Here is a 25,986-nt window from a genome sequence, read left to right as displayed (position 1 = left end):
CTTCAAACCTCGTGAAGAAACAGAATGGATAGAAGTAAGCAGCCTTTTGTGACATCGGTCCTCACTCGAAATGCATCTTAGTTTTAATAAAAATAGACTAAAATTTGGTTACCTCTTTTTACCGAAAATTGACGACTTTTCTTGGTTATATGATTATTTTGTAGGTGAACATTCACTGGGAACATGAAATCGATCTCAGTTAAAATTAAACTTGATTTTCAAAGTTAACTAACATCCAAAAACTAAATCATTCTTGTACAACATGAGGGTGAGAGAAAGATTTCAACAAGATTCATTCAAACCGAATTACAATTCTAAAACAATTAGTTTCACCAATTCACAATGGCTACAACAATTATTATCCATTGCAGTACGTTTAAATAATACTACAAATATTCAAGAAAACATATCACCTTCTGATAACCCTACCACTACTAATAACAATATTCATAATGGTATTGTTAATACAACAGTACCAACCACTACTGGTTGTATTATATTAGAACTGTATGATAAAAATCCAATGTTTCTTTATGATCAAGAAGATTTCCATGATATTGATTATTCTGTATTAAAAATGCAAATTATTGTATGGACACAAAAATATATCAAACCAGATGATTTATTTATGGATTGGTTTGAAACTGTCAATAGACAAATTTATTATAATAAAAAAGGTTATCATAAAAAAGAACATTCAATAAGTTATGATAATGAATTATCCATTACAAATGTAACATTTTGTACGGAAAATTTAAAAAGTTTAATGATTAATGATGATAATCATATATTTGATGAATTAAATAATTATGATTTAAATCATGGTATGTTAAATGCTAAAAATGTAACAAAATCTGGTGAGTTTGTAGAAACTAGTTTTAGCTTACAGTACTTATATATTCGAAATGTCTTTTTAATGAAATCATGAGTCAATTGAAGGTAGACCACCATGGAAAACATAGAAGCACTGGACGACTGTTTCGTTCCATTTTGAGACTCCTCAGCAGCGCGCATCCACGATTCCGCACGCGAGAGAGATTCGAACCAAGGACCTATCAGTCTCGCGCCAGAGCACTTAACCGATAGACCACTGAGATGGCCGGTATCCAACGGTGTTAATGTCTAACTTCAACCAATCCACGAACTTTGAGCAACCATTCACTAATGTCTTCAGTGAGTTGATATCTCTCAACAGACTTGGTTGAACTCCACTGGTCACTGCTTCTCACTAAAACTCCAGGACATATATCTTGATGTCAGTCACTAGTGAGCATATGATTATAATCAGAAGGGTTTTGTTGAGATTTCAGTATTTTCATAGTTGAGATCATGAGTCAATTGAAGCTAGACTAACATGGAAAACCTGGAAGTACTGAATAACCGTTTCGTCCTATTGCGGGACTCCTCGGCAGCGCGTATCCACGATCCAACTTCGCGAGCGAGATTCGAATCCAGGACCTTCCAGTCTCGCGTCAGCACACTTAATCGATAATGCTTATACAACAAGAAAGATTATCCTAGTTACAGATCGAGGTAACAATTTTATAGCCAGTTATCACAAGAACTAGCAAAATATTAGTTTGAATAGTAGACAAGCCATATATTATCAGTAAGTTAAAAGAACAGCAACTGTTCACTGAAACTTGACATACTTTCTAATACGTCTTCGATATTTTAAACCTAAGTAGGTTTTTTAAAACCATTCTAATCCACTGTACTTGAACTGCTTTTGTATGAGACGTTCAATTTGAAAATACATACTGTCATGTTTTAATATTATAGCAAAAGTAGAGCATCGAAATACGACTCATTATCTACGAAACATGGATATCGTTTCTGCTTCATATGCTGCTGAGAGTAGTAGTAAAAATGTCTATCGGTACTCTTTTCCATATACCATCAGTTGGTATTAGTATACGGTGAAAACTATCTATAATGACACGTGAAATATTACTCAAGGAACACAATAATAGTTTTTTTTCCGATTCCTAAAAGAAACGCATATCTCGAGAAGAAATAATGATCAATGCGATAAACAATTTAGACAATTAAACTATTACATTAATAGTATTTTTCCCTAAAAGTCTAGAGACAACTCAGTTAGTATAAAGGAAAACAAATACAATAACAATATATGAAAGAAATTAAAGTCACTTCAGTGTTTAGCCATTAGATGTAGAATAACTTTCACAATGTTCTAATCACAAGCATTGGTACATGAAAGTAAAGTGATATCCAATGCATAATATTAAGTAACGATTTTTTTATATCACGAATTGTTTCAAACTATGGGACCTAGAACGCTTGGATTTCATCTCACTAAATTAATATCTCCCTCTTTATTACATTTGAAGGTCGTATGTGACGTAATATTTGTAAACCCGTAAAAGGACTGCTTACTTGAACAAAAGTACCTAGAACTGTCTAATTTTAGTGATCTTCTGGTTGAATTAAATTCTTGGTAAAGCTTATTTTTATTGAATTTCATAGATACGTTGTTTTATTATTTTCCTTAAGACAATTTAAATTTGAAAATATCGAAACTAATAAGATCAGAAATAAATTCATTTAGTGTTGTTTGTTTGAATCTTCCCATCGATGTTTAGGATTGCAACTGGTCAGTCTCTAATTGGCATATGTGCATACTGTGAGTATTGCCTCGATATAGCCTTAATTCACAAGTATGGTAAGCAGAGATGGATAGTGGCTAGCAGTGGAATTCAGGACACGCGTTTCGTTCTATTTGGGATCGGTCAGCTGGATGTACCTGCATCTCAGAGTTGATGTTCACTCTAGAACTCGAACCCAGTACCTTTCGCTTAAAAAGCCATCGCGTTATCCACTCGGTCACTGAGTCCTAATAGCCACTTGCTTTTTTTATATTTCTATACATGAACCATAGTCTTTTCTCATCATGTTTTTTGACTTCATAGATAAATATGGCGGAAATGAAGTGCAAATTTTAATCGTGATTACTCTTTGTTCTGTGCTCATTATTTGCTTTCTGATGGCTGTTGTTTTACGCATTAGGTAAGTAAAATAATCTACATAGACAAGTAAAGTAAGATTTGTTTATTAGTTTATCAAGCATTTTGCTAAAACATTCGTACTGCAACAAAAATGTGTCATAATTCTGTCAAATTGTTAGACATTTTATTGGTTTGAGTTTGAATTTATTGTACTTAGAAGATGAATACCTCTTCCAAGTTTACATATTGGGAAACGTTTTAATTGAATTGCTGAAAACTTTAGAGGGTTGATCGATATAAACTTTATATACTTTATTGATAAAAGAACTGTTCTGTGAAATAAATACGCTCTTCATAGATCACGATAAGAAAATTACTGACTATCAAATCCATTACGATAAGATTTGTACAAAGTAAAGTGTTATATAATACAAAGATTTTAAAAAATATCAACTTAATGTAGTCCAGTAGTTCTTTTACCGCGTAACTTATATTCAATTTAGAGATGATTATTTATTTATTATTTATTTAAACACATAAATATTGGTACAAGGAAGCACCAGATATATATGCGCCACACAAATCTCACTCAATTTGTGTGAGGGCTGTGATACTGTCCGGGTGCCCAAACTGAAGTAGGTGGTTTTCTAAGGGGGCCACACCCGGAGCCTTTGACCTAAAGATCTGATTCACAAGGCAGTGAAGCATCGTGAGGAGATGCAGTCCCATGGTAGTCGGTGACCAACGATTGATTCATACGCCATTTGTTCCTTCAGGATACTGGAGCCCACGTCCGCTAATGGTTTTGAATCAGGATTTTCCAACTCCCCTAGGTGGACTCGCCTTGTCCACCAACCCGGTTAAATCGCCGAACATTCGCTTTTCGTCCTCTCAATTTCGTAAACAACACCCCCGCCACGAGAAGGCAGTGAGTAGGACTTCCCTGTGAGAGGTTATATACGCGTGTCCATGTGAGAGCATTACGAGAAGGAGAGCGGAATCTCCACACTCTCAGCTGTACCAGGGCATTTGGGGGCGAAAATATTGAACGCTTCACGATTTTGCGTGTCATCCTTGCACGAGGGCCATGCTAATCTTCTCTGTATCGTTCCAATTTTAGTATATGTACCACCGAAGCTTATTATATATATCCCACTTTTTTTACAAAAAATTGGTCAACATTTATTTTATTACTACAGAAACTTCTATAAAATAAAAGAGCATTTATTCATTTTGATTTAGTTGAAGAAAGTAATTTTCCAATCAATTACACACTAAGAGGATCGAGTTAAAATGTTATAAAAAAAACACTTCCTAAGAATATTGTATAAATGAGCTGTCAGCTTTCATTAAGTTCTCATTCATTCTTATTTAATTTTGTTGTACTGGTTTAGATATTTGTAAGACTGTCTTCAATTACAATTGTTAGGCTTCCACAAGAAGTATAGCGACAAAAATCTATGATGGACGATTGTTTTAAAACGTTTTTCATTTTCTTTTTCTTCTGACATATAGAAGTTTTTGTAAACGTCAAACAGAATCAAGAAAACAAATGCGTAACGATCGTGATTCAGCATTACAAATCAATTTTCCATATGATGTTAATGAAATACAAGTTGCAGAAAAACTACCTGTACCAAGTACAACATTTGGTAGTAATACACATCCTGGACAAACTAAAAAAAGAATCGGTGTTTATAGATATAATCGTATACCACAATCAAAATATAATTCAATTCAAAATTATAACAGGGTATTTAATGCTCAAACATATCAACCATCTACTGTTTTTGTGATCGACTGTCAAGACACTGATTATTGCAAAGAATCGCATAATAAATGGCTAACAAATCATGTGAGTGAAAAATATAAAAATAGTTTGTTTTTTGGAAGAATTATCGGTTTTTGAAATGGTGTTTTCTCTATGAATACTTGTTAGTATGTAACAATAATTAAAAGAGGATTTTCCACATCTGTAGGTATACAGTTTAAGCTTAAAGTGTTCGTGCTTTTAATGATAAAAAAAATAATTATTTTCGAGTCTTCAATACTTCTACGTATGTTTTCTCAGTCTCCTCATTCAATCTGTTATGAATATTATTATATTTTCCGTACTTATTAGTTCTTTATCATAACAACAATTGTGTGTTACCTCTTAAGCAAGATTGTACAATATTAAATATACATTTATAGGGTTTATTACGACACTATAAAATATAATAGATCTATGATTAATAAACGAAAATGAAGTTTCTGGAACTGTTATCACACTAATGCCGACTATTGGTTTTCATCATACATCAGGTTTTCAGTACACTCATTGAACTTGATAACTGAATTGACGAAATTATGTTTTCTTATTATGATATCAATGAATTTAATGAAGTGTATTTTCAGAAGTGATGGAACAGTATGTTCAGGATTAAAACATTTAAACTGATCAGTGTTAATTTAGGGCCCATGAGAAATTTCATGTAATATTTCGTGTAATTCAATCAATATTCAACTAGTGTTAAGCGAATGACGGAATCACGAAATGATCCCAAAAATGAAAGATTACGAAGAAATAAAATTTAAGGAAGTCGACTGTCACTGGTATCTGTGAGAATGAAAACCGGAACAGATAAACACAAACACTTAACTAAATAATATTCTTATGCTCAGTAGTGAGTAACTTTCATAAAGTTAGAGCGAAAATCCCGTTTTCCACTAAATTAGGTCATTAGCAGGGACATTACTTACCGTGATAGTGTGATAATGTAAAATAAGAATTATCGAATTTCAAATAAGTAATTCAGCGTATAAACTACAAATTATATGTGCTAGACGCTAATCGAGATTGTGAGCATGGACCCTGAAGAAGTGGTGAAATTAGAACGAAGAAGTCGAGAAGTGTTTCTTGGTTTTTATTGTTAATATCAGTTGGTGGTAAAAACGATAGTTAAATGGGATATATTTTTACAAAAAACACTAAATAAAAATATAAGTGGATGATATAACTAAGTTTGATTATATACTAAATATTGTGTAAATTTGATACCTACGTTTAGATAAATCTTTGTGCAAACATTCTCACTAAAAGGTTGAAATTATCTACTTTATCTTAGATGGTCTGAAATATGTAACTAGATCTTCATCAAACTTTTGTATTTCCTGATTGTTGAATTGATAGCTAAGCGAAGTAGCACAGACAATGTGCATATTGAGATAATATGTTTGATCTCATCTGGATATCGATTAGGCTAAACGGTGATAGCCTTGAATCATCTGAACGCGTTGACAAAAAGAACCGGAAATACTGATAATTATATAAAGTGCATTAAGTAAAAAATTCTGCTGACCACCTCTTACCACCAAACAACAAAGAGTGATACAAGTTATGCACAATTATTGAACCTAGTAACAAACTTGTTCGATTATGCACACTAAGAACTAGACAAACAGTGATATTAATTACCGTACAGTGGTTTATAGGTGGAAACATTTCCTGATTTTTTGTTGTCTTGTAACTGATACGAAAGATTATTGAATTCGGAGGTCTTGGTAACCATTCACAATTCATCCTCTTCAATTCGACTGTTCAGTTAATGATGCCTTATTTATGATAATGATGAACTATTTCATTCATCTTATAAATACACTTTTTCATGACTATTTATTTAAAACCATGTAGTCAGTAAATTCACTTGGTATTGTTTACTCGTTGTTATTTAGGACGGTAATTGATCAGTCTCTTGTTGCATATGTGCACTCAGTGAGGACTACCACGATATCATCTTAAGTCACAAGCTTTCTAGGCAAAGTTGGATAGGGGCTAACAATGGTAAATATTCTGATCAAAACTTACGACATCGGCAATCTAACGACATAGAATTTTTTATAGAATTTAAAACTAATACAAATATATACGATTGTAGAATTCTGTAAATAAACTTGATTAGAAGTATTCTTTCACTGATCTATACATTATATAACTAAACAGGATGCGGTTATGCTGAGACATTCATGTTTAAAATAATTAACATAAATAGAAAGTTTAATGTGGTACTAAAATTCATTTTATAAAATTAACTATCAGAAAGGGGTTTTGTGGAGATTTTAGTAATTTTATACAGTTGAGATCATGAGTCAATTGAAGCTAGACCACCATGGAAAACCTGGAAGCACTGGACGACCGTTTCGTCCTTCTGTGAGACTCCTCAACAGTACTTCAATTGACTCATCATTTCAAATATATAAAATTACTAAAATCTCCACAAAACGCCCTTCTGATAATTATCATATGCTCATTAGTGACTGAATTCAAGATATGTGTCCTGGAGTTCTAGTGAGAAGCAGTGACCAGTGGAGTTCAACCAAGTCTGCTGTGAGATATCAACTCACTGAAGACATTGGTAAATGGTTGCTCTATTTCGTGGATTGGTTGAAGTTGGACATCAACACCGTTGGATACCGGCCATCTCAGTGGTCTATCGGTTAAGTGCTCTGGCGCGAGACTGATAGGTCCTTGGTTCGAATCTCTCTCGCGTGCGGAATCGTGGATGCGCACTACTGAGGAGTCCCACAATAGGACGAAACAGCCGTCCAGTTCTTCCAGGTTTTCCATAGTGTTCTATCTTCAATTGATTCATGATCTCAACTATATAAAATTAACTGTATAGAAATATAAAAGCTTAATAAATTTCCTTTTTATATATTTTCATATTTCAATAAATAATAGGAGTTTCATCGTCAATATTTATCACAATCTAGAAAATCAGAAAATTTGATCCATTCATTTCCAAATCGAACATCAAACCTCAAGTCACAAGTGAAATCTTTTAGGAATGATGATGAAGACCAAAGTAAAACAGTGATGAAAACACATGGAACAAATAATTATTTGAATAAATCAATTCAACGAACTAATAGTTTTTAATATGTTTTCTATTATACATTGAATGATCATTGATAATATCTAATGTTTATAACATACTACTTATAAAAAGATACATTCATTCTAAAAGATGACATTTGATAAGTTGATCGGATCATGATAGATTGATTAGATAATATGAACACATATCGATACATATATATAATTAATTAGATAATGTAACCAATGAAATACAATTATAGAGAGCACAATTAGTTTGTAGAATATAATGTATAAACTTATGCATAAGTATATATTGATGATTTAGGTTGAAATTATTTTATTCTGTAAAAATATATTCTCTTTCTACAAATACATATTATGTATTTTGAATATTCTGTTTTTGAACAATATATAATAAAAGAAAGTTATGACTTATTTATATAATTCATCGGTACTCCTAGGCCTTGACGCTCGAGTTTCAGGTCATGGGAAAGCATAGTCTACATGTATACCGGTTTCAAATAAGTTTTCACTGATGCATCTCTTGGCACACACACACACAGGTAGGTATACTTACCTCGTGAGCAAACATACGTTACATGCGAACCGATAATATACATGCATCATGCATCGCATAGCATACATTTAGGTTTATTTACCCACCTGGGAGGGTAGATGGTCACCTCTCCCTTTGGACCTATTCGATATGACTGACTATCACTTATGCGTAACATGTATATCACTGGTACAAAGGCTTTTACCCTTACACTTCATGACATACACATAAACATGAGTAGTCTTTCAGGGACGGCTTATGGTTATCTTCCCCTAATATTTGACACCATACTTTCTTATTATATCTTCGACCTGAAGGATTAGGCTGCTGAATTTAGTAGACATAAGAAGGACATTTTTGAACTTACGTTCCTTGAGCTAACACACGCGCGTACCCTTTGCATATACTATATACATAAGGCACACAAACCACAACTCATGCAACTCGTATATATAAGCACATATGTCAAGCAACCCGCAAGATTTTCAGAGCCCCAAAAAAGGAACCCAGTTAACTAGGTTTACAGCAGAGTCGTGGATTAAACCGATCTGTGCTATCGCCGTAGTTAGCTAACAAGGTTGCTCCTACTACCCAGTAGCACCTCAGGGATATGTTAGGTTAGATTTTGCTGCCATCGTAAAGTAACGTTTGTAATCCCAACAGAGTGAAACAGTAAGTCATAGTTCGATTTTCAGAAGTATTAACTGGTAAAATATAAATTTAATCTTGTCGCATTTCTTTTATGAGATAATGTTCTATCTTTCTATTGACCACACCATTGGGGTCCATCAACGTATTATTCATCCTTACCAAAGTATCTAAATTATTACTCTCTAATAAATGCACTTTCTGAATTAAGTGCATTTAAAAACCAACTTGTTAAAAAAGCTACCTATTTTGTTTCAGAACTTGAATCAACAACTAAACTGAAATTCTCTTAATTTAGCTACGTGACTTAGATACTCATTATGTTTCCAGCACATTTTTGTTCAATTCTGTTAATGATTACTTTAGCTATACACTTAATTTATCAGTTTGATTTCTATATTTATGATAATTCAAGTGCAGATTTTGAAGTGAGCAGGTGTGTTCTGTCGAAAGAAGACCACATCCAGTTTCCTTGGTTTGAATTGTATTGGGTCTCGTATGATCAGGCCGTAATGACAGAACAATAGTTGTATGACCTGTTTCTAGTCTGATTATCGATTAGTTCACCTATATTTCCATTGGGACTTGTGGCTATTCCATCTACCAATTAATACACCAGCCAATAAACGACAACCAGGACGTTAACGATTGACGGTCATCGAGCTCCTGCTAAGCTAATGGTCAATCAGAAGATGTTTTCTATTGTACTCAATCCGATAATGACTCAAAACTCATACAATAATATATATTAAAATCCTGACCACACATGAAGGCGATTAAGAAATTCAATAACGGCATAATTACGTCATAATTGGAAGAAAAATGTGTTATAAGTCCTTAGTAAATTAACAGTAACTTATGAAAAGCACAACATATGACAGCAGTTTATGGATTACGAGAAAGCTTACAAGCAAGAAAATACAAAATGTAGTAATTCTAGTACTAAATGATCAGAGAAAATTAACACAAAGAATAACTTTAGGCAAAATTCAACTTTCTAATAAGTGTCTTGTCATAACACCCACCACCCTCCTTTCGGAAGAACTGTAGGAAGGTAATAAAATCGTCTTCTTCGTACTCACCTAACTACAAATTGTTTAAAACGAAGATTAGCTATGATTAGATCTTGATAAAAAAAACACTAGACAATTCCGATCTGTAAACATTTTCTTTCTCCGCGGAAATGTGTAGAATCTCTTGAACTCTTAGAGATCTGGACAACTTTGGCAATTGATTGAATTCTGCAGAACAGACTACTGAGATCTCTGAGAAGAACTTTGTATTGTCTTTTCTACTCAGTCCATGATTTGTAATTTTATGGAGGATAAGCTTTCGCTTTAGCCGAAATCACTGTGCAACTATAGGTTTATTTGCTCATATGGAGCAGAATGTCTTAGCCACACAAAGAGAGGGCATTCAAAAGTCATCTCCAAAAATGATCCTACTTGACTTTCCGAAGGATTATGATGAAAAACGTATCTAAAGTAGTCGATAGCTGGAAACCAGTTTAAGCCTAACATCTGGGTACAAATGCAGTATGTTCAGTCACTCATTCTTTCAAAGTCTTAACCTCTCTTTCTAACTTCCATAATCAATCTCTTTTTCGTACTCCTTATTTTCAGAACTATTAATTAGCCATTATTACAACTCTTTATTAGTCTGTTCTTAATAGATATTAGATAGACAGTTATCTTCACCATAACAATTTTTACCAGCCAGTGACTGCAAAAGTTCCTCTGATTTTCTTAAATAATGAGCGAATAGATTTCATTTCAGGTTTTTTTAATTTTTCACTATCACCCCATTTTACTATCGACTACTATTTTAAGGAGATTAAATCCAACTATTAATACAATTGTGCTCCCTAAGTAAATGAAATGGTCTAAAGAATATCAGTCTCACTGAAATTTACTTTTTCAAGGATTATAAGTCAGCGTAAGTTATTTTTTACTGAAAACATAATGATAGTTTGATTTAAGTATTTTCTGACGGTCGTCAAGGAACCGTGAGACAGTGTTTTTGGCTATGATTTCCTTCATGGCTCACCTTATGGTTTCTGAACCATCAAAATGTCGATGATCATTCCGTTGTGGTTTGCTTCAACTGGGATCTTGTGAAAATGCAACTAAACATTATTCTGTTGAAGAATATGCAATTCATCAATTACATTTTCTGTCTCCGTTCTAGTTATATATTAGTTAGAAATCACACTGCAGTCCCGTTCTGAAACTGGGATGTATGACACAGTGAGAGAATTGAGTACAACCACCGTTATCTTTAATTATATAATTCTTTATGAATTTAATATGTTTGATGCTATTACGAGTTCACCTTACTCAGTAAACGGAACAAATGTCAATGACACAGTGACACGATAGGTTATTCTAATCCATTGTCCACGGCCCTGCTAACGAGATCAAGAAATCATGATGAGGTATAGAGAATGCATTCTAAAAGCACCCAGAAAATATGAGGTCACTAAGCACACAAATCAAGCTTATTTATACAATGATAGAAAAGCCCTTGGGAGAGTCACAAAATACTGTACTAAAAAAATCCGTCAACTAGTGACAGTCAAGGATTTCCATGTGAGAAATGTAATTTGTAGGTCAACTAAGCCTCTCTTGGCGCGAAAACACAAAATTTAAATTTTCAGAATATTATTACAAAAAAGTCAGGACCTTTTTCAAATGAGTTCTGGGAATCTAACATCCTCAACAAAATTTCATACATTTAACAGCTGTTTAACAATATTAACATGGAAAATGATTGATTTTAATTTTGTATCCCTTGAAAATGTTATTGTTTATAGTTTGTTTAAAACTAACAAAACATATCAAGTATATGAAGTGATTTATTTTAATATAAACAAATAAAATTATTTACATAATAGATTCATATGTTTATACTTTTCTGGGTAATTATTAATTTAGATAATATTTATATACATGAAGATGTCAAAATAGATCCATGTTATTTAGCTGAGATTAATCAATCTAATAATAGATTATAATATTAATTGTAAATAAAACATTAATAACAACAATATAGTGGCTAACAGTAGAATCCATTGCACGCGTTTCATCCCATTTGGGACTCGTCATCTGGATGTACCTGCACCTCAGACTTGATGTTCACTCTGGAACTCGAACCCAGTATCGTTCGCTTCAAACGCCATCGCGTTATCCACTCAGCTACTGATTCCTGATGGCAACTTGCTTGTGCAATGGGGTGAAGTTTGAATTCACTTTACATTGTTTTTTGAATCTTCCCATTGATGTTTAAAATTGCAAATGATCAGTCTCTTATTGGCATATGTGCATACTGTGTGTATAGCCTCGATTTAGCCTGAAATCACAAGCATTATAAGCAAAGATAGACGGTGTCTAGCAGTGGAATCCAGTACACGCGTTTCGTTCTATTTGGGACTTTTCAGACGGATATACCTGCATCTCAGAGTTGATATTCACTCTGGGACTCAAACCCAGTACCTTTCGCTTCAAACGCCATTGCGTTATCCACTCAACTAATGAGTCCTAATAACAACAATATACAAATATAAAAATAACTTTTGAAAGAATTTTATGAATTAGATATTTGATCTTTTAGAACATCCTCTATAAATAAAACGAATAATCAAAATTAATAGTACTAAATTCAATTTATAAATAATCATTTTAAACATATTATTTGCTTCTTTACACTTGTTATCACCCGGGAAGAAGAACATTTCGTCCACTGGTATTCTCAATCTAACTCTGTCCTAAGCAAACCTTTACAGCTGTTTTCAGATGTTATTCATCCTTTTGATGTCTCCTTTCAGTTCCCGGTGGAGTGTACTCTTCGACCTTCCACTTTTTCGTTCCTATTCAAATGGAAGCTGGTTTGTTCTCTTTCATAAGTTGTTGCTGATGGTATCCAGTCAACAGATGTTGGGTATGTAGAGTAGACAATAGTTTATAAATACTAGTACCTTTTTGATGATCGTTGTAGTAGCTATCAAGTTTCAGTCCCATACACGACAACTATCTCGACGTTTGTATTAAAGATTCTGACTTTAATATTGATTGACAGTTGTATGATGCCTTGCTTTTCCGAACCACGCCTTTACATTTGCATCGGATCCTCCTCGTTCATGGATGATGCTACCTAGATACGTGAAAGATTCCACATCTTCTAGAGCTTCTCCATCAAGTGTGATTGGTTTCATGTTATCTGTGTTATGTGAGTATCTTGGTTTGCCCTTGTGTATGTTGAGGTCTACTGATGCAGAGGCGTCTGATGCTACACTGGCTGTCTTCATCTGCATTTTTTGCTGTGCATGGGATAGAGGAGCTAGGTTATCTGAGAATTCCAAATCGTCCAGTTACCTCCAACTTGTTCATTGTATTCCGTGCTTCCCTTGATATGTGGTGGTATTCATAATCCAGTCAAACACTAGAAGAAAGAAAAAGGGGAAGAGTAGGAAGCCTTGACTGAATCTGGTCCTCAGTTGGAGTGCGCCTATCAGCTGTCCTCCATGTACCACTTTGCAATGTAGTCTTTCGTATGAATTCCGGATGTTGTTGACGATCTTTTCAGGTAAACCATAATATCGAAGTTTTCACCATGTACTCCTATCCGCACTGTCCAACGCCTTCTCAAAGTCAATGAAGTTGTTGCATAGTGATGAATTCCTTTAAATTGTTTGATTAACGATGATCCGTAGTGTCACGATTTGGTTTGTGCACGACCAATCCTTACACAATCCAACCTGTTGATCGCGAAGTTCAGTGTCTACTGTGTCTTTCATCCTGCTCGGCAACATTCTGTTGAAAATCGTTCCTGGTACTAACAACAGTGTGATGCCTGTGTAGTTCTCGCACTTGCTCAGATTTCCTTTCTTTGTTAGCTTGGTGAGGTGTCCTTCTTTCCAGTCTGTCAGTGGCACTTGCTCCTCCTCCCAAATTTTCCTGAACAGAGTGTGAAGCATGTTTGCAGTTACTTCAATGTGTGACTTCACTGCTTTAGCTGGTGTGTTGTCGAATGCAGCTGCTTTCTCACTCCTGATTTGTTTGATGGGCATCCTGATTTCTTCGGTCGTTAGTGGAGTGAAATCTTTAGGAAGGTGTGCGTGTTACTTCGATGTCCGGTGGATTCAATGGAGCTGGCCTATTCAAGAGTTCCTCAAGGCGTTCTACTCATCTGTTCCTTTATTCTCGAATCACAGTGATTGGCTTGCTTTCCTTGTCTTTGACCGGTCTCTCTGGTTTACTATATTTTCCTTGCAGTTTCTTCGTTGTGTCATGCAGTTGTTCCATATTTCCTTCTGTTACAGCCTTACCTGCTGCCGTTGCTAGGTCTTCCACATATTTCTGCTTGTCGACTCTAATTCTCCTCTTCAACCGCTTGTTTGCTTCTGTGTATTCAGCTTGTGCCTTGACTTTCTCTAATCTTGTTCGTTTGTTGTTAAATGCTGTCTTCTTGTTCTTCCTATCTTAAATCTTGTCCAGGGTTTCGACAGAGATTCGTTCCTTATGATGATGCTTGTTGAGGCTCAGCACTTTCTGACGCGTTGGAGTTAGCGCTTTTTTGATCCTTTTTCCGATTGTTATCCATGATGTTTTCTTCTTCTCTAGGTAGATCTTGTAGGGCTTGGAACCTGTTGTTGAAAGTTATCTTGAATTGGTTGAGTTTGTCAGTATGCTGTATTGAACCCTTGTAATCCTGTTTCCCCAGCTGTCCAGTGTTTTTTTAGCTTCAGTCTCATGTTAGTAACCACCAGTTGGTGGTGATCTGAAGCTATGTCAGCTCCTCCTCTAGTTCTCACGTCTTCCTCTGTCCTTCTGAATTTTTTAGTGACTCAAATATGGTCTATATGGTTCTGTGTAGTGTGGTCTAATGAGACTCATATACCTGGTTTTGTGTATGGGTTCGTATGGGAATACTGTGCCGCCTATAATCAATTTGTTTAATGAACATAAATTTGCAAATCTATCGCCTTTCCCGTTTCTTTCTTCCAGTCAGTCCATGTCATCTCGTGATATCTTCATATCCGGTGTTGTTTCGTCCTACTTTGGCGTTTAGGTCAAGCATTTAGATGATCAGGTCCTTTCCTGAGCACTTCACTATGATTGATTGCAGCCTCTCATAGAACTGATCTTTATTGTCGGCATTGTTATCATTGGCGGGTACATAACAGTGAATAACATTCATTGTAATTCACTCTTTTTTGTGTTGAATAATACTTTGATGATCCTGGATCCATGAGATTCACATGCTATTAATGCGTTTCGTACTTCTTTGGACAGAATCGGAGCAACTCTCTAAATGTATGGAGCGTTTTTCTCTTCGTGGACAGAGTACATCAGCATCTCTCTCGTACCTAACCTTTTCCAGCCAGCTTGGGTCCAATGTGTTTCACTGATTCTGAGCAACACCAGGTTGTATCTCCTCATTTCCATAGTTACTTGATTGGTCCTCCAGGTCTCGCATATTGTCAAGACATTCCATGTACCTATATTGCTTGTTGCTCTGGTTGCTAGAAAGAGGAATCGGACTCGTGACTTCCAAAGAATGAAGTCGACAATATGCGATGATGTCTTACAACTCAAGAAATCGAAACTGAGATATCTCAGAAAGCACTTATTTTAAATCACTGATATGCTCGTTCATATTCTATAGGTGCATTCAATTTGTTACAGAGGACTATATTTACCCAAATTCAACAATGGAATATTTTTTATAATTGACTTCATTGAAGTTAACATTCCACATTATTTACAAGCTTTCGTCAACATTCAGTTAAGTTATGTAGTGTCGGAAAATCAAAATCTCTGAAGTTGAAGTTTGAAAGGTTCAAATGCAAACTATTTAAGATGTTCCTGATTAGCTCACATCGTGATGTATATTTAAACTATAGCAAGTATCAATGGAGTTTTAATAGAATTACTCATAGTATTTTCTAGATTTCACACAACAAACTAATTTTTGCTTAGCATTTTGGCATATAATTAATTTTAGCCTCGAAGGCAAAAGGGTCATAAAATGTTTTAAAAGAGATTTTGGGACAAAAAGCGAATAGTTCAGAAAATGTGTGAAAATGATGAAGATCCGCTTAGGAGAGTAATAATCTGAGTGAGTATACTCATAAGCAAAAAAACAGTACGTCTATTCAATCAATACGGATACTATTTACTAGTGATGGAAAAGTATCGTTCTACTCATAACTGGACCAACATAATGGAGCAATTAAATATTATAGATTAATGTTTTTTCTTTCTACTTTTCTTATTTATAAAAATACAGTTTTTACACAATACCACATAAGATAGTGCAATTATTTGAGCCTAAGTGTGATTACAGCTGAGTTAGATTTTACTACTTAAAACATTTGACAGATGAACTTCGATTAACTTCATAACTTGTTCACAGGAATTCGATATGAGGACCGACAAGCTGAAATATTTCTGTCAGGTTGTCTAAAATATGGGTATATATATGTATATCAGATTCGTTGAATTCAGATTTTACATCATTAAACCTCAGTTCAGTAGTTTACAGGTTAACCCTTCACACGCTAGCCTCCTTCTGCAAAAGTCCTGGATCCGCATTAAAAAGTATTTTCCTAGTAAAATGAAACATTTGTCCGGTGCTTTCAGGTTTTCATTGATTGTTTTGTGATCTCAATAATGTATATATCTTCTGAAATAATGTTCATAATTACGTATTTACTTCATATATTAACATAAGAAACCATAATATCGTTTACTTCCCTAAATATCTCACAAATTACATCAGTTTAACATACAAATGATTGTATATTTCACAGAACATGAAAAAATAACCAACTTATGCATTATCACAAAAGATTCACTTAACATTACTTTTACAGTAGGTTACTTGATTACGCATGTTATAATAAATAACAAGAAGAATACAAAGTTTCATTTGTACAAAATATGTATCACAATTTTTTTAATGATAATTTATGCCCATAAACAACCATTGATTAATGTAGAAATAAGATGCTTTCTGTAAACAAAAGATGGATACAAATGTGTACACTGGAGCCAGTGTACGATATGAAGTATATGAAGGAAATATTGACGTTACAGTTTTTGGATGTCCATATAAACATTAAACAATGTAATAATAATATTTGTTAACTTATCGGGAACAAATGTCATAATAACCTGATAAAATATTCCAACTTCGATATCGTGAATAAATGGGAAGATTTCTAACCTGAAAAAGTTAAATGTGTTTAGAATCTGTAGGTTAACATTATTCACAGAAGAATAATGAATTCCAGATCAACATTGAGTCAAAGTTTTCTACAAAGAAACCACTATGTCATATGATAAGGTGAGCAAAGATTTAACTAACGTTTTTCAACTGTATAAATTTCGTCCATTATTACTCCTACCTTAATTTTGTGTGATAACTGTCCAGTAAAACATTAGACTCTTTTTAATGTGATAATTTATGTAGTATAACACGTTTGTTTAATATAATATTCTTTGTACCAACTCATTGTGAACTTTATTCATTATGACATGTATGTTTCAGTTCTATACAGTAGAACTATCTTCACGTTCGTATCGAAGATTCTCATTTTGATGTTGGTTGACAGTTGATTTCAGTTCAATATGTTCTTCAACTGTAGGAATGCTGCACTTACTTTGCCAATCCTTGTTTTTATGTCTACATGAGATTCTCTTCGTTCATCTATGATGCTGTCTAGAGCTGGTGGATAAAAAGAAAGATTTTGATGATTTTTCATTCTTTCAACGAAATGTTCTGATCCAGTTCAATGAACGTATTCCCACAAAAAGGTCTACTTTTTGGTTAACCTAACTACCATCTTAAAGCAGGTAGTAATTTTTAGAAGAAGATATGTCAATATTATATATCTACCGAGGTTGAAACGGCAGCCTACTCTACCACCAAATAATTTATTAATTGATATAAAGAGTTTTGTTTTAATCTCAGTAAAAAAATTATGATAAGTAAAAATAAAAAGTCATTCGTTATTTAGTTATATTCGGTTTATTTAATCATTGACTATTTATCGCCATCTGTGTTATGATTAGTGTCAAACTACTAGATATGTCATCCTATTAAAGATGTGCATTTTTTATACACTTTAATATAATTATGTAACTTATTTCATTATTATCAACAATTCCGAGATATCAGTATACGGTTATGGAAATTGTTGAGTTTAAAATTAATTGTCCTAAACCTATTGATATTAGACCACCATCGAAAACCTAGAAGTACTAAACGGCCATCTCGTCCTAGTATGAGACGCCTCAGCAGTGCTCATGCAGGTTTGGAACCTAAGACCTTTGGGTGCCGGCTCACTGGTCTAAAAGTTAGGCATTTGCGCGTGGGACTGAAGGTACTGGGTTCAAATCCTATGCGCGGGATCTTGGGTCCGCACTTCTGAGGAGTCCCATACTAGGACAAAACGGCCGCGGTCGGATTGTATATTCTGCTGCTCAGATATATGTGTTGCTTTAATCAATGTAATCAGAACTCTTAAGTGTTTATCGATTACAAGCAAAGATGAATAGTGGCTAGCAGTGAAATCCAGGACGCACGTTTCGTTCTATTTGGTACTTGTCAACTGGACATACCTGTACCTCAGAGTTCATGTTCACTCCGGGACTCAAACCCAGTACCGTTCGCCTCAAATGCCATCGCAATACACCAAGCTAGGGAGTCCCAAATAGAACGAAACGCACGTCCTGGATTCTATTGCTAGCCACCATCTATCTTTGCTTATAGCGCTTGTGAATTAAGGCTATATCGAGGAAATACGCACAGTATGCACACATCCCAATGAGAGACTGATCAACAACAGTCCTAAACATCAATGGGAAGATTCAAACAAACAATACCAAATAAATTTATTTATCTATTAGTTTAAGAGTATGATAAAGTTGAATATTCTGTTGATAAACAACGGCTATAATTCTTTATTTATCATTCATAAATTTAGTATGGTGACATTAATTCTATCTTTTAAAATCTATCCAACTGATAATTAACTATAGAGTTCTCAAGTAAAATTATCATCTCTACCATCGAATTTATTCTATCAGTTTTCTTGGTCATTTTAATCGGTATAACAAAAATAATACTCGATTAATATTTATTAGGACACAAGGAATGTATTGTCCACTGTTTTTTTCCAACTATCTCCATACTTTATTTTGAGTAGAAAGTCTACAAGAATATTGAATATTTATTTATTCAAATAAACAAACCTTATGTGTATTTATAAAAGTTTATTAATATCATCAGTAATATCCATTTTTAATTATAATTTCAGTTTAGAAAATACAAGATGCTAGGTGACCTACGTTAATCCTCTCAGTTGATCCAACATTCTTTTGAAAGCGTCAACAGGCGAAGCTTCAATCAACTGTTAAGATAATAAGTTCCATTTTTGGATGGTTCAATAAGAAAGTAAATAATTAGCTGACAAGTTATTTGTTCTACATTTGTGAACGTAATAAATCACAAAAAATCAATAATAATAAATATATATTTTATTTCGCCTACATCTATTTATTTATTTATTTAAACACATAAATATTGATACCAGATATATATGCGCTACACAAACCATTCGATTTGTGTGAGGGCTGTGATACTGTCCAGGTGCCTAAACTGAAGCAGGTGGTTTTCTTAGGGAACCACACTCCGAGCCTTTGATCTAAAGGTCTAATCCACAAGGCAGTGGAGCATCGTGAGGAGATGCAATCCCATGGTAGCCGGTGACCAACGATTGATTCATACGCCATTTGTTCTCTCAAGATACTGGAGCCCATGTTCACCATTCGTTTGGAATTAGGATTTTCCAACTCCCCTAGGTGGACTTTCCGTGTCCATCAACCCGGTTAAAACGCCGGACATTCGCTTTTCATCCTCTATTTATTAATAATAGGAAAGTTAAGACAAAATTCTTTCTTATTTTTTTAATATTGAACATCATTTACTACTTATTTTTGTACAGATTATCTATTGTATTCATTCGAAATTAATATGTATATACAATAATAAGATAAATTGGTTGTTTTCTTTATATTAAGACTTTATAACTTTCAAATCTGTTTTTTTTTAAAATAATGTTTAATTGAATTTTCATGTTTTGTATTAGATAAATTAACTCATGTACACAAATGAACAAGAGATGTCTGTTGTATTCACTAGTTTAGATTAAATAAATGTGATATAAATGACTTTCTCTCTTTTCTTATCAAAATAAGATATTTGTGTAAAATAAGTGAAAAGCAACGTAATAATGATTCAGGATGAGAGTGTCGTCTTATTTTGGATTAGTCAGCTGGATGTACTTGCATCTGAGAGTTGATGTTCACTTCGGAACTTAAACCTAGTACCGTTCTTTTCAAACGCCATCAAGTTGTTCACTTACCTACTGAGCTCAGATAGCCACTAGATTATGCAATGGGATGAAGTTTTAATTTATTTTGTGTTGGTTAATTGAATCTTGCACAAATGTTAATAAGAGACTGATCAATTATAATCCTAAACATCAATGGAAAGGTTCAAACAACCAAAACATAATGAGTTATTCCTCTGTATACTTTTCTGAATACATATATGAACGAAAGGATAAAATAATTATACTCTCTCTCTCTAGATCTTTCAAAGATAAACTGTTACCGCTGAATTAGAAAATATTAACATTAATTCAAATCACACCATAAGAAACCTATGGTAATTTATTATTAATAAGCCTAAATATCATATTACATTCATTTATTTCTATCTTCAAATAAAAGATGTATTTCAAAAATTTTTTATCAAATCTGCATAAAAATCTAACTCCGCCTGTAGCTTTTGTAGAGTTACTACCGATCCGAAATCCATACAAAGGAGGATGGTTGGGCATGAGGTCAGCAACCACATCCCATAAAAGAAAAATCTTGCTAAAAAACGCCAACTAGATTAAACAATCTAAACCATTTAGACACTGCCCTAGGAGTTCAAGGAAGAATTATGACGCCTAAGGATGGAAGCTGAGATTATTTGGAAGTCACGAGATCGATGCCTCTCCTAACAATTACAGCGACGATTAATGTAGGTACAGTGAGTGTCCGGACAATATGGGAGATCGGGAAGACCAGTCAAATAGGAAAGGAAATGAGGAGATACAACTTGGTGATGCTCGGAATCAGTGAAACCCATTGGACACAAGATGGACAACAAAGGATAGATTCGGGAGAGATGTTGCTGTACTATGTTCACGAAGAGGAAAATGCTCCACACACTCACGGAGTTTCTCTGATGGTATCCAAACAATGCACTTGTATGATGTGAAACTCACGGATGCAAGATCATTGAAACATCCTTAGGAAATAAAGGAGGGAAATATAATGAATATTATTCAATCAGATTGTCCAATGTTTTTCTTTTCAACTAAAAAACTAATAAAATCTACAGAATCATGGGTACATGTTTCATTTTAATTGAAACTTCACTCGGAATTAACATCCAAAGAACAATATGAATTCCATTCATAATTCTTAATATCTCTCAAAGACTGCGTTACATTTAAACCACTAAATTATAGTCTACTGTTTTTCATTTGGAACTTGCGTTAGTTAATAATTACTATTCAGTGTAATCGATGATATTTCTATGAATCACAAATCTCTTAACTTTAATTCTAATATAACACTAGTTTATATTTCAGTCAGTCAGTCACAACGTAAAACTTTGTACGTACGTACATCAGTTCGAGTTGCCATACCACATTAACACAGAAATTCAGTTGTCGACTCAAATCCCATCGTGGTAGAAGTAGTAAGAGTATGAGCATTAATCCAAAAGATTAGGGTTTGAAGATGTTATTCTAGGAGTATAATCCAGTGAAGTAAATTTGAAAAGAGAAAAAAGATAGAGACATGAAGAATTCAGAAGATTAGAATTTGGAAGAACACAAAGAGTGGATGCACCCGCGCCATTGCAAACGATTTTGAGCCATGTCATTCAAAGTCTCTAACCATTGATTGCTATCATCTCGCGAATCCCAACCAGATAGTCTACACCTAACAGCACGGCTCAGTCCACTTGTCACTGACTTCATGGATTTGTGCCACGTTTTGGTCTGGCCGCCCCTAGTTTAAATTTACTCATTATCAATGTTTTTCGACTAAATTGATTTGCTTTTTCTTACATAACTATTCCATAATATAGTATATTCTTAAACTATTCTTCTTAATTAAACTTAAGTCATACTAATAGTCGTTGTCAAAATAATACAAAATATAGAAATACTGTTTTAATTGAGTAATTTCAACAATATTTTGCCTCATTTTAAAATTTTCCTTCACTGGATAATTTGTTTTTTGTTTTGTTTTAAATTTATCTAAATCAGACATTGTTTATCAAGAAGATTATTTATACTTTAAAAGTATTTTATTACACGAAATGAATAGTGTTATATTTTGATAGAATGACATAATTCTAAGTGTAATAAAATACAAAAATATATCTAAACAATATACCATAACATTATTGCTTATGATGATTTGAATAAACTTAATATAAATGATAGAAGGATAGAAAGATTATAATCAGAAGGGGTTTTTGTGGAGATTTTAGTATTTTCATAGTTGAAAGCATGCGTCAATTGAAGCTAGAACACCATGGAAAACCTGAAAGTACTAGACGTCCGTTTCGTTCTATTGTGACACTCCTCAACATTGAGCATCCGAGATCCCGCATGCGAGCGAGATTCGAACCAAGGACCCACAAGTCTCGCGCGCGAGCACTTAACCGTTAGACCACTAAATCGGCATCCAACGGTGTTAATGTCTAACTTCAACCAATCCACGAAGTTTGAGCAACCATTCACCAATTGCCTTCAGTGAGTTTCTATCTCACAACAGAAAGATTAGTTTAATGCGCCACAGAATCTTTTTATTGATCTTAGTTTTCATTTTGATTTATGCTTTTAGTGAGTTAGATTTTATCTGAATGATAAAAGAACATTCTGTCAATAATTACTGATATTTAAGGTGAATGATAATAGTGTGGTGCTACTGATATCAACAGATATAAGTAGTATGTACCATAAATCGAGTGTGAAATGCATAGAGGCAGAAGGTTAAGAAGATCGATGAGAAGAGGATAAGAAAAGAGAATGATTGGTGTGGAAACAAAAGAGTAATCAAGTCTGGGACAATTGAGTGATATTTTCCAAATGAAGTATTTACGGTATGATTCTAAGATTTTCCTTAGACGTTCTGTAATTTTGTATTCAAACGCTTTCGATTGTCCTCACTTGTGTTCTTCTTCACTACAACAGTAATCAGTTGTATCTATTTTTGACATTTAATTATTCGAACAGACGTAAATTACATGATTTCATTTCGTAATAATAATATTATTATATAGATCAACAATCATATTTTGTTTAATTAGAAAATAGTATGAGTTACTGAATTATCAACAGCAGAACTCCGCATATACGGATTATTTTGTAAACGATCTATTCAAAGATACATTGTATAGACTCATATTACCATCCTCATTTTTGAAACCATAATTTCTTCCGGTAACTTTTTAAGTCATTCTTTCAATCATACTGATAATGGTTCAAGGAAATATGTTTTCTGACAGTAATAGAAAAAGTTTTATGAACCTGTGTTTTAAACGTACTTCACTGAACAACGGATGAATGGTTGCGCAGGCATTCATGGATCGATGCTGACTCACTGGCCTACTGGTTGATCGTTCGAGCACGAGACCGAAGGTCTTGTGTTTGAGTTCCGCATCAGGGATCGTGGATGTGCACTACTGAGGAGTCCCATACTAGGACGAGACGGTCATCCAATGCTTCCAAGTTCTCAGTGTTGGTCTAGCTTAGATCGACTGATGAATTTAATAATTAAAATTAATACAATCTTTACAAACCCCCATTCTGATAATGTCTGGATTATTGACGATTTTAAATGATTAACCATTTATCATTTAATTCAGTGTTACCAGTAATTAAATCAAATAAAGTTTTTCTAAAAATCACTGTTGTATAGTTTGTTTAGTTTGAAAATTATTTTAACATTATTTTCCTTCGTTTGACATTTGTGTTGCTATGACTAAACCATATATATTTCTCAACGTTCAGTAAGAATCAAACGTTGACGTCGAGAGTTAAAAAGTAATTTATCGATGAGAATAATTAATAACTGTATCCAAATGTAAACCATTAGTTTTCATTTCACTAATTTAAAGGTATCATGCTCACCATGAAATCTAAAGGTTGTAGATGTTAGTTAAACCCATTACTTAAGCGACTAATAATACTTTTCTTCAAACGCTTAACGCCTTAACTTATTTTAGTAATGAAGTCACCTAACATAATTTAACTACTGATTTATGTGAATTGTACTTGTTCTATAAGTATGACTAGGTCTCGTAATTCATAATTTTATTACAATTTTGATTGTTATTTATTGTATATGTTTTACTTCATTGTTTTTTCCGATTGATTCTATTTATTCCCTTATTGTGTAATAGACATAATAATCTACACCTCCAAAAGAGTATGAAAACAAAAAACTAAGATTTACTTGTTTTGATCATAGTTTCATCTTGATTCGAATTCAGCAATGTTCTAGAACCCCAATGAAAGAAAATATCCATTGATATTAAGGAAAAATACTTTTCGATATGGTATCAGTTTCCGATTGTTTAATAAAAATAAATTGTATAAAATAGGGATAAAACAGTTGATTCATACTATTTGGTTTCCATGGAAGTAATGTACTTTCTCTACTTTCAAATTCATCTACTTTTTTTATATATTAACATTTCAATTCATTTGATGAACTAATACTCATAAACTATAATTTATTTTTACAACTATTATACAACTAGACCACCATGGAAAACCTGAACGGCCGTTTCATCCTATTGAGGAGTCCCACAACAGAACGAAACAGCCGTTCAGTACTTCCAGATTTGCCATGGTGGTCTAGCTTCAACTGACTCATGATTTCAACTGTATAAAATTACTAAAATCTCCTCAAAAGTTCCCTTCTATTATACAACTATAAAAACTTAATAATTTAACTAAAATTTTATGAAATTATTGAGATAAACTTTAGAAAAACGATGGACTTTTTCTTTACAAGCAAATTACTATATAATATAAGGTCTAGATGAAGATGTTCATAGAAACCATAACACATTTTCACTTGACCTGTTTTTATTTTCTTGTCACGTTTTAGTCTTCTTTTTTCTTTTAAAATAAAAAATTTTTTATTTACTCGATAGATTAAACAATTTTATTTTAAAAAGGTAAGGTCAATTTTATTAAAATTTCTACTTTCTTATACAATTTTTTTTTTACATCTGATAGAATTAAACGATTGAATTGACCTAACTAGTTTTAATGGTAAGTTCTGTATTAGGTCAAGATAAGAAATAATGAATAAGAAGACAAATGATGGTTGTATAATGGAATATATTGCTCATTAAATTCAAATAAATATTTCTTTGTAGCTGAGGCTCATATGATAAATATTCTAAAATGTCAGATACGTGTCGTTGATAGATTGAAGTTAGTCGTACACACCACTAAATGTTGGATCAGTGATCTACAGGTTAAGCCTTTGTGCACAAGACTGAAGGTCCTGTGTTCGATTGATGCGTGCAGGGTCGTGGATATGTACTGCCGAGAAGTCCTGTACTTGGACGAAACAGTCATACAGTTCTTCCGTGTTTTCAGTTGTGGCCACACCTGCATTGATTTATAATTTCAGTAAGTAATATTTGTCAATAAGTGGTAAAAAATGAAAACGTCAAAATTAATTGAAAAAATAGATTAAAATGCTTTTAAAACAGCTGATAATGAGACACTAATGATTTAAGCAAATGTAAATTTGTCATATTAACTTTACCTATTTTTACAATTATAGCGTTACGATTAA

The 25,986-nt window shown here is 33.5% G+C and overlaps 1 protein-coding gene and 1 non-coding gene across 2 annotated transcripts; one reads left to right on the top strand and one right to left on the bottom strand.

Moving 5' to 3' along the window:
- Nucleotides 1–262: 262 nt before the first annotated feature.
- Smp_124740 (hypothetical protein) lies at nucleotides 263–25,986 on the top strand (the record flags this gene model as incomplete). Its single annotated transcript, XM_018790932.1, has 4 exons — nucleotides 263–743; nucleotides 2,934–3,030; nucleotides 4,485–4,824; nucleotides 25,975–25,986. The coding sequence occupies 4 exons, from the start codon at nucleotides 263–265 to the stop codon at nucleotides 25,984–25,986; spliced, it is 930 nt and encodes a 309-aa protein (XP_018647374.1).
- On the bottom strand, nucleotides 12,495–12,565 carry Smp_tRNA_00451_Pseudo_TTG.1.1. Its single transcript has one exon. It is a non-coding gene (tRNA).

The sequence above is a fragment of the Schistosoma mansoni genome (assembly GCF_000237925.1).
Source record: "Schistosoma mansoni, WGS project CABG00000000 data, supercontig 0244, strain Puerto Rico, whole genome shotgun sequence".
NCBI lineage: Eukaryota > Metazoa > Platyhelminthes > Trematoda > Strigeidida > Schistosomatidae > Schistosoma > Schistosoma mansoni.
This window is presented reverse-complemented; position numbering and strand designations above follow the sequence as displayed.